Genomic DNA, 13324 nt, shown 5'->3' with positions numbered 1-13324 from the left:
AATGGAGGGGAAAGAGCGTTTTAAAAAATAAGCCATCCGGGGCTTCCCTGGTGGCGCAGTGGTTGAAAGTCCACCTGCAGATGCAGGGGACACGGGTTCGCGCCCCGGTCCGGGAAGATCCCACATGCCGCGGAGCGGCTGGGCCCGTGAGCCATGGCCGCTGAGCCTGCGCGTCTGGAGCCTGTGCTCCGCAACAGGAGAGGCCACAACAGTGAGAGGCCCGCGTACCGCCAAAAAAAAAGAAAAAGAAAAAGAAAAAAATAAGCCATTGGTGTGGGGCTGTTTGGGAAGCATTATTTGTGATTTAGAAATATGGAAAGCACCTAAATGTTCAATAATCCCCACACGGTCAACTTTGACACATGCAATGAAAGACAGTGCAGTTGCCAATGCAAGTCTAGGTGAAGTCAGTTTCTGGAAACATGTATATAAAGGAACACGAAGCCAGAAAAGCAAAGCACAGTCAGCAGCAAAACTCAAAGGTAAAGACTGTGCAAATGCCTGAAGGTGTTTTTGAATCAAAATCTTCCTTATTAAGACCAGTGAAATCATTTAGCCAAGGCCGGGTGTTGCCACTCTGGCTCCAAGCTCTTGCAGCCCGTGCTCTAGAAGAAGAAGACTGCAATTTTTCCGTGGAGATGTTTCCAGGGAACCCACTTAAGAAACACCCAGGAAACAGAGGGGCAGCTACTGTTGTGTGGGTACCTCGTTCTTTTCCCAGAGCGTCAGCTCCTTCTTGGACTGTGCCAGCTTCTGGGACCGATCCACCACGAAGTAGATGAGATAGATGCTCCCAGCCAGCGAGAGAAGCACCAAGATGTTGGCGATGACCCTCAGGCAGATGGTCACTGCCCTGCGGGGAGAGGCAGATATGAGGACGATATACCGGGCTCTGCACAGGGCACCTTGATGCACAGAAAAGGCCAGTGGAGGATGGGAAGACATTTACTGCCAAGTGGATTCTCTGCCCTGAAGAATCAGTGTTCTTCCCCCACCCCCAGAATTCCTCATTTTCTAAGAGATCAACAGTGAGTTATTAATCTAAGCCACCAGCATCAGTGGGGCTTGAAACACACACACACACACACACACACACACACACACACACACACACACGTTCTGGAGTCTGAGTATTTGGGCTTCAGTGTTTGCTTTGCCACTTAAAATGGGAGTCCTGTAGCATATGCACATTTCAGTTATAGGAGCTCAGGTACAGGTGCTCAGGAGAGGGAAGGGGGAGGAAGGAGGGGAGGTAATGATCCTGCCTCTCATTTCACACCATGATTTCAATATTATACCACGTATTTACTTGGGATTTGTTATCTGTCTTTTCCCTCTAGAAAGCAAGCGCTCGATTGTTAAAAGTCTTCTTCACGGCTGTATTCTCAGCTCTTAGAACAGGCCCAGTACATAGAAGCACTTCATAAATATTTGCTGGAGGAAGGAGTAAAGAAAGGAGCTGGGACACGGGCTCCTCTTTCCTCGCCAGGTCTCACTTCCCAAAGGCCTCTTACAATCAACCGTGTTGCTACTACAGTAAGTCCCCTACATAGGAACCTTCAAGTTGCGAAATTTCAAAGATGCGAACATGCATCTGGAACCTGTACCAGCAACGTCAGGCGTGAGTGACATCGCAGCTCGCCCTCCGTCTCCTGTTGCTGACGATCCTTCAGCTCTAGCATCTCCCACCTCCTCTCCCTCCTCCAGTCACTAACTCTTCTTGCCTGTTTACTCGATGCCAGCCCCTGGATGCCAGCTGTTGTACTGTGCTACTGTACTTTTCAAGGTACGGCACTGTAAGAGTCAAAATGTTTTATTCTTTGTGTTTGTTTTTTATGTATTATCTGTGTGAAAAGTATGATAAACCTATTCCAGTACGGTACTAGAGAGCCGATTGTGGCTAACTTTGTTGGACTTACGAACACATTGGACTTACGAACGTGCTCTCGGGACGGAACTCGTTCATATGTAGGGGACTTACTGCATTTACAGTAAGTTTCCAGTTTTAACTGAAAAAACCCCACTCTTCCTGGAGAACTCACTGACTCCAATTGACTTATCTTTAAGGCATCTGCTTCCGACTTCGGGGTCAGTCTTAGTCCGTTTTCCCTGAAAGCAGAACCTCAGGCAAAGGTGTGTTTGCGAGTTTTTCTGGGAAGTGATGCCAGGAAGTGTGCGTGAAGTTCTGGGGAGTGAGACCACAGAGGGCAGGCGGCTGCAGGGCCGTCTGAGGGGCCTGTGAGGTGGCATCTCAGAAATGCCTGGCCGGGGTGAAAATGCGGAGCGTTTTCCATCAGCTCCTGTTCCCTGGTGGTCAAGGGCCACTCCAGAGCACTGACTCCCAGTGCTGCACCCAGTCTTTCGGTTGCATGAACACGTGTGGACTGGGATCTTGTGGGTGCCCCACACTGCAGCCTCAGAGGAGCCCTGGGCAGCGAGCAATGGGTACCAGTGGAGGCTCTGAGGGGCACGTGTGCAGCCGGTGGCAGCCTGCACAGCCTGCCTGGCATCAAGGGCTGGAGAAAGAGGTGTGGCCAGGAGGATTTGGAGGGGCACGCGAGGGGTGTACCACCCGCTCCCCACCCTCTGGGTGACCTTGGGCAGGTCACAGCATCTCCCTCTGCACGGATCTTAGCCTTTCCTCTGCGCAATGAGGAAACTCACTCCCAAATGGAATGCTAAGTGTCACCTTGTCTTCTGGCAGAGGAGAGCTTTAGATACGGCGTCAGAGCACCAGAGATGGAAGCCTTGAGAGTGAGGTCCATTAACACCACCTTAGTGCTTCTTCACTTCCTCCTGTCCCCAGATCACCCTGTCATCATTTGTAAGGTCATGCTACCCACGTGGTCCCTGAGGCAGGTCCTGCATCTCTGGTTCCCCCTCCCCGCCTCCAGCACTGTTGGTCCTTGTGGCAATTACACCAGAAAATGCACGTGATGGGCTTGCGGGGGAAGTAGGCAGTCACATGCCAGTTTTCCCCTGTCTCCACCCTCTTCCTTCCACCTCCTGTTATAATATCCTGGATATCCCAGAATACCTCTTACACATCTATTTTCCTCAAGTTTTAACAGAATCAGGAGGACTCAGGATTTGTGCATGGAAGAGAGATGAGAATTCGGTTCCTTGCTGATTTGTTTGTTTGTAATAATGAATCATTGAATGAGACGTTTTTTAACTGGAATGCATTTAGGACGGCAGGAGCTTCCAAATTTGAGGGAACATAAAAACCTCCTTTGAGTTTTGCTTTGCGAGACCTGCTAAGGATGTGGAGCCTTGTCTCTCACTCCCAGAGACGTTAATTCAGTCAATCAGGGTGGGCGCCAAAGGGGTCTGCGTCTGCAGTGCCCCTTTGATGTGGGTGGGCGCTCTCTTTCCTCTGAGAAGCACGGATGGAGTCCCATCCTTTCATTTCATAAGTGAGGAATTAGAGGCCCGGAAAAGTCAAGGGAGTTTCGGGGTCATAGAAGTTAATGACGAAGAGAGGGCTAGAATCCATCTTCTGACACCCTGTGGAGAATCCTTCCCACCACGACACCCTGCTTCCTCTCGGGGGCTGGGTGTTTCCTCCACTCCCCAGGTCTCCAGCACTCCCCGGGACAGGCTTTCTGCACTGTAGGAACTAATCATGGGGCTTAAAGAACCAGTGAGGATGGACCTAGAGCCTGTCATACAGAGTGAAGTAAGTCAGAAAGAGAAAAACAAATACCGTATAATATCGCTTATATGTAGAATCTAGAAAAATGGTAGAGATGAACTCATTTGCAAAGGAGAAGTAGAGTGACAGATGTAGAGAACAAACGTATGGTTACCAAGGGGGCAGGGAGGGTGGGATGAACTGGGAGATTGGGACTGACTTATACACACTACTGTATATAAAATAGATAGCTAATGAGAACCTGCTGTATAGCACAGGGAACTCTACTCAATGCTCTGTGGTGATCTAAATGGGAAGGAAATCTAAAAAGGAGAGGATATATGTCTACCTATAACTGATTCACTTTGCTGCACAGCAGAAACTCATGCAACATTGTAAAGCAACTATACTCCAATAGAAATTAATTTAAAAAAAAGAACCAGTGAGGATATTGGATGAGCAGGCGTGTCTGGCCCAGGAGGACTGGGTCATCGCCTTTCTGTGTCGTCCATTCTGTGGCCAAAGGGCCTCACCCTCACCAAGGAAGCCCTCACAACCTTGAGAAGAACTCCAAACCCGAGAAGTCACTTTAGAAGTTTTGTCGACAAGCATTGGATACTACTTGTGTCCTAGGACTTCAGAGGTTCGTTGCTAAATAAAATTAGTCTTTGCTTAGTTTAACAAACTAGAAATTGGTGCTAAAAAAATCTTTTATTATCTAAATAAAAGAACAGGAAGCTGGTCAGCCTCAGACCTCTCACTCTACTGCCGGATCCATGGAAGGAGGAACAACTCCGAAATACTGCTATTGAAAAATTATGGGGTTCCCACATTCCACATTACCAGAAGGACAGGCTTTAAGGAGAAGAACTGCCTGAAAAGGTGTGAAAATGAGATCTAGTCTGGTGATTTTTCTACTAAATTAAAACAGCTTATCAATGAATTCAGGATGGGGAGTCTTCATACATACAGGTTTTTGCTCTTCTTCTTCTCCTGTTCTTCCAGTATAGCCTCCTTTAAAGAAAGACACATATGGTATCAAAAGCTTAGCATCATCGTTAATCATAAATATTCAGAAATAGTTTATGAAAGAAATGACTTATCCAGTATTTTTCATCATAACTTCAATGTCTAGACTCCATCCAATAAGATTCTATTGATATCAGTGCTTTATATGATAATAGATAGATAACAAAGGAAATTGGGGAATGGGAAAAAGAGGGGAAGGAGTAAATTATTTAGGTCACTGAAATGATCTAAATCATTTTTTTTCTCAAAAGGGGGCACCATTGAACTGTCTGTGTTGTTCAGTAGATCCAGGTCTCCGAATGCCTTTGACTGCATTATCTTCTAAGGTAACACTAAAAGCTTATATCCCTCACATATATGTATTTATTCATTTACAAGTTATGTACACGCAACACGGTAGCAATCCATTACGCAAATGAACAAAGATACACACACTGAAATTTTAGAAGGATGAAAGTAAAAAAAAAGAGACGTTCCCGTATTTTTCTCCAGTACACCATCAGATTGTTTGGTGCCTGTTGGAGGCACAGTATGTCACGGCTCGGTGCAGACCGTGACTGCCCTGGTCTGTGAGCACCGTGGGAAGGAGACCACGCTGACTCTCCCAGCAGAGGGCCAGCGGCTCCTGCTGTGAAGGCTGTGATCTGCAGAGCCCTGACTCCCGGCAGCCTGAACAGGCTCGCTTACTCACCCTGATGCTGTTCACGATGGCAGCGGTTTTGCTCTCTGCCGCCTCTGGGTTTCCAATGAGGTAATCCCAGGCGCAGAACACCCGCCAGCAGAATGTGTAGTTTTCACTGGACGCGCTGGCGAGGCTCATGCGGGAATTCTTAGCCATCCTGCAAAAAAGAACCAGAGAAAACCATAATTTGAAAAGTTACATGCACCTCAATGTTCCTTGCAGCACTACAATAGGCAGGACATAGAAGCAACCTAAATGTCCATCAAAAGCTGAATGGATAAAGAAGACGTGGCACATATATACAATGGAATATTACTCAGCCATAAAAAAGAATGAAATAATGCCATTTGCAGCAACAGGGATGCAAATAGAGGTTATCATACTAAGGGAAGTAAATCAGACAGAGAAAGACAAATATCATGCTATCATTTGTATGTGGAATCTAAAAAAAGGCTACAAATGAACTTATCTACAAAACCGAAATAGAGTTACAGATGTAGAAAATAGACTTATGGTTATGGGGGGGTAAGGGGGAGAGGGATAAATTGGTAGATTGGGATTGACATAGACACACTACTATGTATAAAATAGTTAACCAACAAGGACCTACTGTACAGCACAGGGAACTCTACTCAGTACTCTATAATGACCTATATAGGAAAAGAATCTAAAAAAGAGTGGATACATGTATATGTATAACTGGTTCACTTTGCTGTACACCTGAAACTAACACAACATTGTAAATCAATTCTACCCCAATAAAAATTTTTATAAAAAAGGACCAGAAAGGGTCATGTAAGAACAGTGTCAGGAGCAGGTTCAGCCACTAGGGGGCTGCTGCGAGTCCACGCAGAGCAAGGAGCCGCATCTGGATGTGGGCAAGCAGAGTGCCGGCTGGGTTCAGCCCCTCTCCTGGCTTGCGTCCTCAGCCAACCGCTTTGAACAGTGTGAAAACAGCAAATTCTTGGGTGAGTCCGGTGCACGAGCTCTCCCGTCACTGGAGGTCAGGAAGTCCCTGAAGGTGTGTGCATCCACTGCATCTCTGTGCGACTGTGATTGTGAAACCAAAGTCTTTACTCTGAGCTGAATCCATCTCCTTGGAGCCCCTGCCCATTGAAGTAACTACCCCACCTCACCAAGCAGAAGCACTTCGGATCCCTCCCTAACACGACTTTCCCTCAGGTGTATGGGAAGGCAGGGGTCACGATCCCTCCTTGGGTGCAAGTTCCCTGTCTTTTAGACCATCTCTCCTGTTAGAAGCTTTTACTACTCTGTCCATCCATACTTCCTGCTCCCGAGTTGACATCAATTTGTCTCTTAAATTGTAACATCTCGCAAAGAGCCCGTGTTCTAGGTGGGGTCATGGGGTCTTGAGGCCATCCAGAGGCTAAGCTGGAAAGCTTCATGGGAACTGAAGGTCCTCAAGTCACTGTGCATCTCCCTAGGTCTTTGTTTGATGATGGTGACGATGGTGATGATGATTGTTCTATCTTTTTTAAATCCCAGCCCCTTCTACCTGCACTTTGCAAAGATGCCACAAGGGGCAGTGTGATGAAGACGTACTGGTACACACGCATCTGAGGGAAGTAGCAGGTGAGCCAAGAGGGTGGGGGCCCGCTTCTCCTTGGGCTCAGAGCCTCTCTGTCACTCTGCATTTATCTAGCTCCTACACAGAATGTAACAGCCTTAAGGGAACCTGGTGATATTCTGAGCCAACCTGCCCATTTTACAGATGAGGCCCCAGCCAGTCTGCTTTCTTTGCACTGCGCCCTGCTTTCAATAACCAACTACATGTTTGAACTGCATCACAACACAGACGAGACTGGCCTTAACGTAATTTGTAACTAGGTCACAGGCAAACAAATAGTCGAAGGAGGATGCTTTGCTTTCTGCAACCTCTGGTCACCTAACCCATCTCGTTCACCTCTCTTTTAGTGCAGTTCCTATGAGACAGGCTGGGACCCGGGACCCTTTGCTGCAGTGCTGCAATGTTTGCACATGGACACACCTCCCCATGAGCAACAAAATACAAAGAAACTGTATGGGACTAAAAATAACTGTGTGCTTGTGCAGCTGGGGCAAATTCTGGACCCAAAAGATACAAAGAGACCAAAAAAACCCAACTGCCACTTTTGAAGAGCCTGGAGCAAAAACAGGGTGTCGGGAGCAAAAGCAGGGGGCTGCGCATGACCCCTGCACACACCACCACCTAAGGGGTGGGCAAAACACCTAAGCCACCCTTCTGGCCTGACACCTGGACACACCCCTACCCGCACCCCATATAACAAACAAGCTTGCCCCCCTTCAGGGAGCAAGGGAACCTGTTGTTTGCTTTTGCTCCCTGCTGCTGCAGAAGGGGCCCTAGTAAGGCCTTGCCTGAATTTCTTGTCTGGCCTCTAGTCAATTTCTATTGGCTGGGGAAGGCCAGGAACCCTGGTCAGTAACATCTACATTGTCTAAACTGATGTTACCTGGTAAGTCTATTTGATTCTTGTCTCTCCAGACCCAACACAGAACCTGGCACAAAGCTTCAAGTGTTCAATCAGTGTCGGTTAAAATGAGCATTTATCTCTTTTATCTGTGGTCTCCTCATCTGGAAAATGGCCTTGACTTTACAAGGTGAGTGACAAGATGAAATGAGATCGTATGTATCATTTTGGCATGTATTTTGAGAAACTGAACAGACATACTTTTTTAAGAGAATGATGAAGCTGTAAGCAAACACTGCCATCCCCACCAGGAAATAGGCCAAGGGCAGCCGGTAGCCAGCCCTCCCGATCCTTCTCTCACTGCCATAGTAGCCATAGAAGAGGACTGAGTATTGGAGGTAACCCTGCAAAGAGAGCACTCAGTGTCACTTCTGACTCCCAGGTCCCAGAACATTCACCACCCGCCTCGAGACAAAAGTGTGGCCAAGCCTGAACCTCACCCCCAGGGACCAGACGGTGTCCAGATCTTGGGCAGATGCAGTGTGCTCCTTGGGGATGGTCTTGCTGGCTGTGCTTCCAAAGGGTTGGCCTGCAATGAGCTGGTGAGAGAGGAAAGGATGTCACACGGTCCTCTGGGTGGGAAGGGACCAGAAGAAAAGGGGCCACTGATCTCCATGCACCTCTGAAGATGCTGCACATATGAGGTCCCTAGGGGGTGGATTCTCCTTGATACTCATGGATGAGACATTAATCATGAGTGGCCAGATTTTCTTTTTGCCTGATCGGGGCCTGTCTGGGTGTACTCTCTCTAGGCTGGACGTGGCTTCTATGGGTGGATGACTGAAGCCACTGGGTTTCTAGAATGGCATGGGACATGGCCCCATTTACTTTACAAGGATAAATTTTAGTTGAGAAGTGGTTTTTATTTTAACACAATGTCTGCAGACTGTCCCATAAGCCAAATCCAGCCTGTCGCCACTTTTTGTGTGGCCCGAGAGCAAAGGTTGGTTTGTGCATTTTTAAATGGTTGGGAAAAAAAAAACCAAAGAAGAGTAGTATTTTGTGACACATAAGAATGATGGGAACTTCAAATTTCTGTATCTATAAATAAAATTTTATTAGAATACAGCCACACTTATTAGTTACCTAATATCTATGGCTGCTTTCGTACTTCACAGTAGATTTGAGAAGTTGTGACAAACCATACGGCCCACAAAGCCTAAAATATTTACTCTCTGGCCCTTTGCTGAAAAGGTTTGCCAGGCCCTTTTTTTTTTTTTTTTTTTCTTTTTTTTTGCGGTACGAGGGCCTCTCACTGTGTGGCCTCTCCCGTTGCGGAGCACAGGCTCCGGACGCGCAGGCTCAGCGGCCATGGCTCACGGGCCCAGCCGCTCCGCGGCATGTGGGATCTTCCCGGACCGGGGCACGAACCCATGACCCCTGCATCGACAGGCAGACTCTCCACCACTGCGCCACCAGGGAAGCCCTGCCAGGCCCTATTTTCCTATTTTCACACACAGATTATCCTTCCCATGAGGATAATGAGTGCGGTTGTCTAATGCAATGGCTCTAAACGTCTCTACTTTTTAACAAATGGCACTTTTAAACTCACCGGAAATAGTTCTTACCTCTGGAAGGACAATAAAAGCACCTGTCATAATCGTGAGCACAATATTAATTCCAAATAACCATCTCAAGAATATGAAATAAGAGGCAACACCAGATCCAAAATGACCTAAAGAAAGATAATGAGAACGGTTTATAGAAAATCCTCCCAGTGTAAGAAGTTCTCTGTAAAGCAACACTGTAATTTTTCTTACAGCAGCAGGACATAGACTAAGAATGCCATAATTGTACCTATCAGGGTGTTGTCCCACGATGATCATTTAGAAGGATTAAGATGTTCATTAATGTCTCCCAGTCATATACACAGATCCCTAATCCCTAATGGATTACTTTCCCTAATGTCATATTGATCGAAAATGCTTTTATCAAATTTACATTTCACCTATGTTCAGAAGTATCAGCATCTTTTGGGAATTTAATATATTTCTTTTCTATTTTGCATAGTTCTGAAAGTTCCAAGGATATTCTAAGGATTCTTTTGTCTTAATTTCAAAAGAAATAACAGTATGTTACATGTTAACATTAACATCTCACATAGTGTTAGATGGGTGAAGGGGTTATGAGAATTCTCTTTGTCACTGTTCCATACATCTAAACTTATTCTAAAATAAAAAGTGTAGTTAAAAACAAATTTCTATTGAGAAAACAAGGGGGCATAGAAGAAGTTGGATTGGGATATGCGTGATACTTGTGATGACTTTCTGGACTTGTATCATACTTGGAAGAATAACATCTTGAAATTTTATTTCAAATCTAGCTTATGTTTCATAATAGGTAGGAACACACAAAACATCACAAAGACGACCAAAAAATGACCTACTGCAAGGTTACTAAATTAAAATCACTACCAGAATTACTTTCTAGTAAATTTTTAGGGGAACCCTCCATTTTCATTCTATATGTGTATTTTTTTGGTATAAAATTGGCATATCTCTATAATATGCATCTTGAGCTATCAATATATTATGAGCATTTTCTCATACAAAATATCTCCCTATAAAATGAATTTTATTGTTCCAGCAAACCAATTTTACATAATTGATTTAACTTATCCCCCACTACTTGAACTTAGGAAGTTTCTAACTTTTCACTAGGGTAAATAATTCTGCAAGAATCAATTTCTGTCTAAGGTCAGATTTCCTGGAAGCAGAGCCTGAGAAAAGGGTTCAGCTAACATGATATATTGAGGAAGTGCTCTCAGGATAAAGGGGGTGAGGGGGTCAAGGAAGGTCAGGGGAAAGAGCTCAGCAAAGATGTCGTCTCAGCTGGAGCCCAGCTTAGCCTTATCCCATGGGGACCTTTGGAGGGCAAGTTGCATCATAAGTTGGTTCCACTTTGAACAAAAAGCTGGACTTGAATACCCCTTTGTCATTGCCTCTAGGCTACCCATTGGGTCTGGGGGAGCAGGTGATGAGTGCCCACCATCTGGAACAATGTGGGCCAAGGCTCATCCTCTAGAGAAGGAGACAGCTATGAGTCATAGCAGCTAACATTCAGAGCAGCTGAGAAAAAGTGGACCAGCCAAGTAAAGGGATCTGGGCTGGGCACCAAGTGTGTCCACACAGCCTAGTGCATTGATTTTGTTGTGGCTGTTGTTTTCTCTGGTTGTTAAGGAGTGGAAGAGTTCTATCAAAGAGTACAAACATTTTGAAGACGTTTGGTCCAAATTATAACTTTCCCCTAGAAACATCATCCCAATTGACATTTCCACCAGCTGGTATTTAATTCCACTTCAATGTTGAAAAATTTTTCCCCCCTCAATTTGTCATCTTTTAGATCTGTTTATTTTTTATGTATGTAAAATTTCTTTGATGTATAGTTAAATACAACAGTACTTTCCTTGATGATTCCTTCTTTACTTTTATAATTTGACAGGCTTCCATTCTGAGATCACATTACTTATATTTCTTTTAATTCTCTCATGGCTTCCTATTTTCTATTTAAATATTTAATGGAACTTTGAAATGAAAGATCTAATGTTATTCTTTAAAACAGTTGAATTGTTCCAGCATCACTTATGGTGCTATGGTACACTGTTTCAATTCTTGTAGCTTTTATAATGTATTTTAACATTTTGATTATACAAGTTCATTTGAGTTTTTCCTTTTAAAAAAGTTTTCAATTAATTTTTTTTCATATGAGTTCATTATGTTGAATACAAAAAACATTGCATTGAGAATTTTATTGGAATTGCATTAAAACATAAACATATTGAGAAAATCAACACCTTCCAAATATTAAATCATTCTATGTCTCTTCACAAGACTTTTAAAAAATCCCATGGTCTAATTTTACAGTTTCTTTACTTCAGACTTCTGGTTATATTTATTCCTGGTCTTGTGTGTTGCATTTGTGTGTTTGTACTGTGTGTGTGTTTTTAAAGGTGACTGTGATTGATTTATTTTTTAGGATATTTTTCTAAACGAGTACAGTCACTTCTCTCCAAATGCAAATTTCTGCATTTTTGTTCTGCAATTGCCCATGTTATCCTTTTACTCCTCTACACAGTTTTCCCCTCTATCCTTTTGAGTTTGTATTGTGTCTAAGGCATGAACCGACAGAGAACTGCAGAGCCACAGTGGAACGTGGGACCGTTTTTATCCTGGGAGGTGGTGGGGACAGGCACTGTGTCTTCCATCTCCACGGACCCATGTCCAGCCTAGGTCGGCACTACGTGTGCAAGGGCCCCTGGCTGCTCAGTGTAAGGTCTGGGATGTACCAGACCCGTCTCAGGCCTCACCGTTGTCTGGCTACGGGCACCGCATCCCCACCCCACTCCTCCAAGTGCCAACACTTACTCTCGATTTTCTTTATCCTCATTTCCCAGGGGATGAAGATGACCACAAAGTTACAGGCCAGACGAGCAAACTTCCGCCACAGCTAGACAGGAGGGAGTAGCATTAGAGGACTTGACATTCGTGAAGACGGCAATGCCTTTGTGGAACCAGGGTCCTAAATGGAGGCGAGGCCCGCAGACACACCAGTTGATACCTTTCATTATGATTTCACAGGCCTTTAGGGAGCGCTAGGACCAAAGCAGCCGCTTGTCTTCTCTGGGCTTCTGCCCAGGTGAAGGCTCCTGTTAAGGGCTCTAAGCTGCGGTGTCTGTACTGAGGTGCATATTCTCTAGGGTTTCAGCCTGCCTTATTCACACCATTCCTGCTGTGAGGACTAAGAACTACTTGAGGAATGAAGTCCAAATACACCCCCTTGGTCCCCTCCGGGAGTGGGGCTCAGGAATCCACATGGCTCACAAACTCCCCAGTGATTACAGTTCCCGTCCCTATTTAAGGACCAAGAGTCTAGAACATACCCTGAAAATGAGCCCCATTGTGTGCCTCCCATCCTGCAGCTGGAGCTCATCTCCCAGCCTCTCTCCTGGCCAAAGTTGCCAAAATAAGGTCTGGAAATTTGTCTTGGATGTTTAAGACACAAGCGCCAAAAGTTCAAAAATCTTTTTTTTTTTTCTCTCTCAAAGGAGAATAAAGCAAAATGTGAAAATGTGCCCTGACACTGGGCTTTCTCTCCCACAACATTAGCAGGTTGTTCATTTTAACACACAAACAATGTGGGTTTGTGTTGGAAGCAAATGATATCATTGCAGAAAGAAGGGTTACAAATGTAATGACAACCTTCTGAACTGTAAGACAGCACGTGGTCCTGATGCAGACATGCATGATTATGTTATCCTGAATATGTCTGCTAAGGCCAAAACAGCTGCTTGTAAATGAAAATCTACTTGAATGTTATCAGAAGTTGGAATTGTTCACTTTCTGCTCATGATTTAAGACCCAACTCAAATACAGCTACTCCCATGGAGACCTCACACAGATTCTCTGTAGCCAGAAATACATTCTTCCATCTGTAAACTTCCCCAGCTATCATTCTGGTCTCTGATAATGCTTATCACATCCTAGCTTATAT

General features: G+C 45.0%; 1 protein-coding gene across 1 annotated transcript in view; it reads right to left on the bottom strand.

Moving 5' to 3' along the window:
* The window catches only part of TMC3 (transmembrane channel like 3), a gene marked incomplete at its 3' end in the record, with an annotated part of 44325 nt that overhangs the window by 21174 nt on the left and 9827 nt on the right, over window positions 1–13324 (bottom strand). The window contains exons 4-10 of the mRNA XM_082649559.1: window positions 12199–12280; window positions 9403–9509; window positions 8275–8373; window positions 8036–8178; window positions 5355–5502; window positions 4605–4648; window positions 706–853 (exon numbers count right to left, since the gene is read on the bottom strand). Of these exons, the coding sequence (XP_082505685.1) occupies window positions 706–853; window positions 4605–4648; window positions 5355–5502; window positions 8036–8178; window positions 8275–8373; window positions 9403–9509; window positions 12199–12280 (771 nt within the window). The remainder of the gene's footprint in view (window positions 1–705; window positions 854–4604; window positions 4649–5354; window positions 5503–8035; window positions 8179–8274; window positions 8374–9402; window positions 9510–12198; window positions 12281–13324) is intronic.

The sequence above is a fragment of the Grampus griseus genome (assembly GCF_964374135.1).
Source record: "Grampus griseus genome assembly, chromosome: 2".
Classification (NCBI taxonomy): Eukaryota; Metazoa; Chordata; class Mammalia; order Artiodactyla; family Delphinidae; genus Grampus; species Grampus griseus.
Note: the sequence above shows the minus strand (reverse complement) of the source record. Positions and strands in the feature narration are given on the sequence as shown.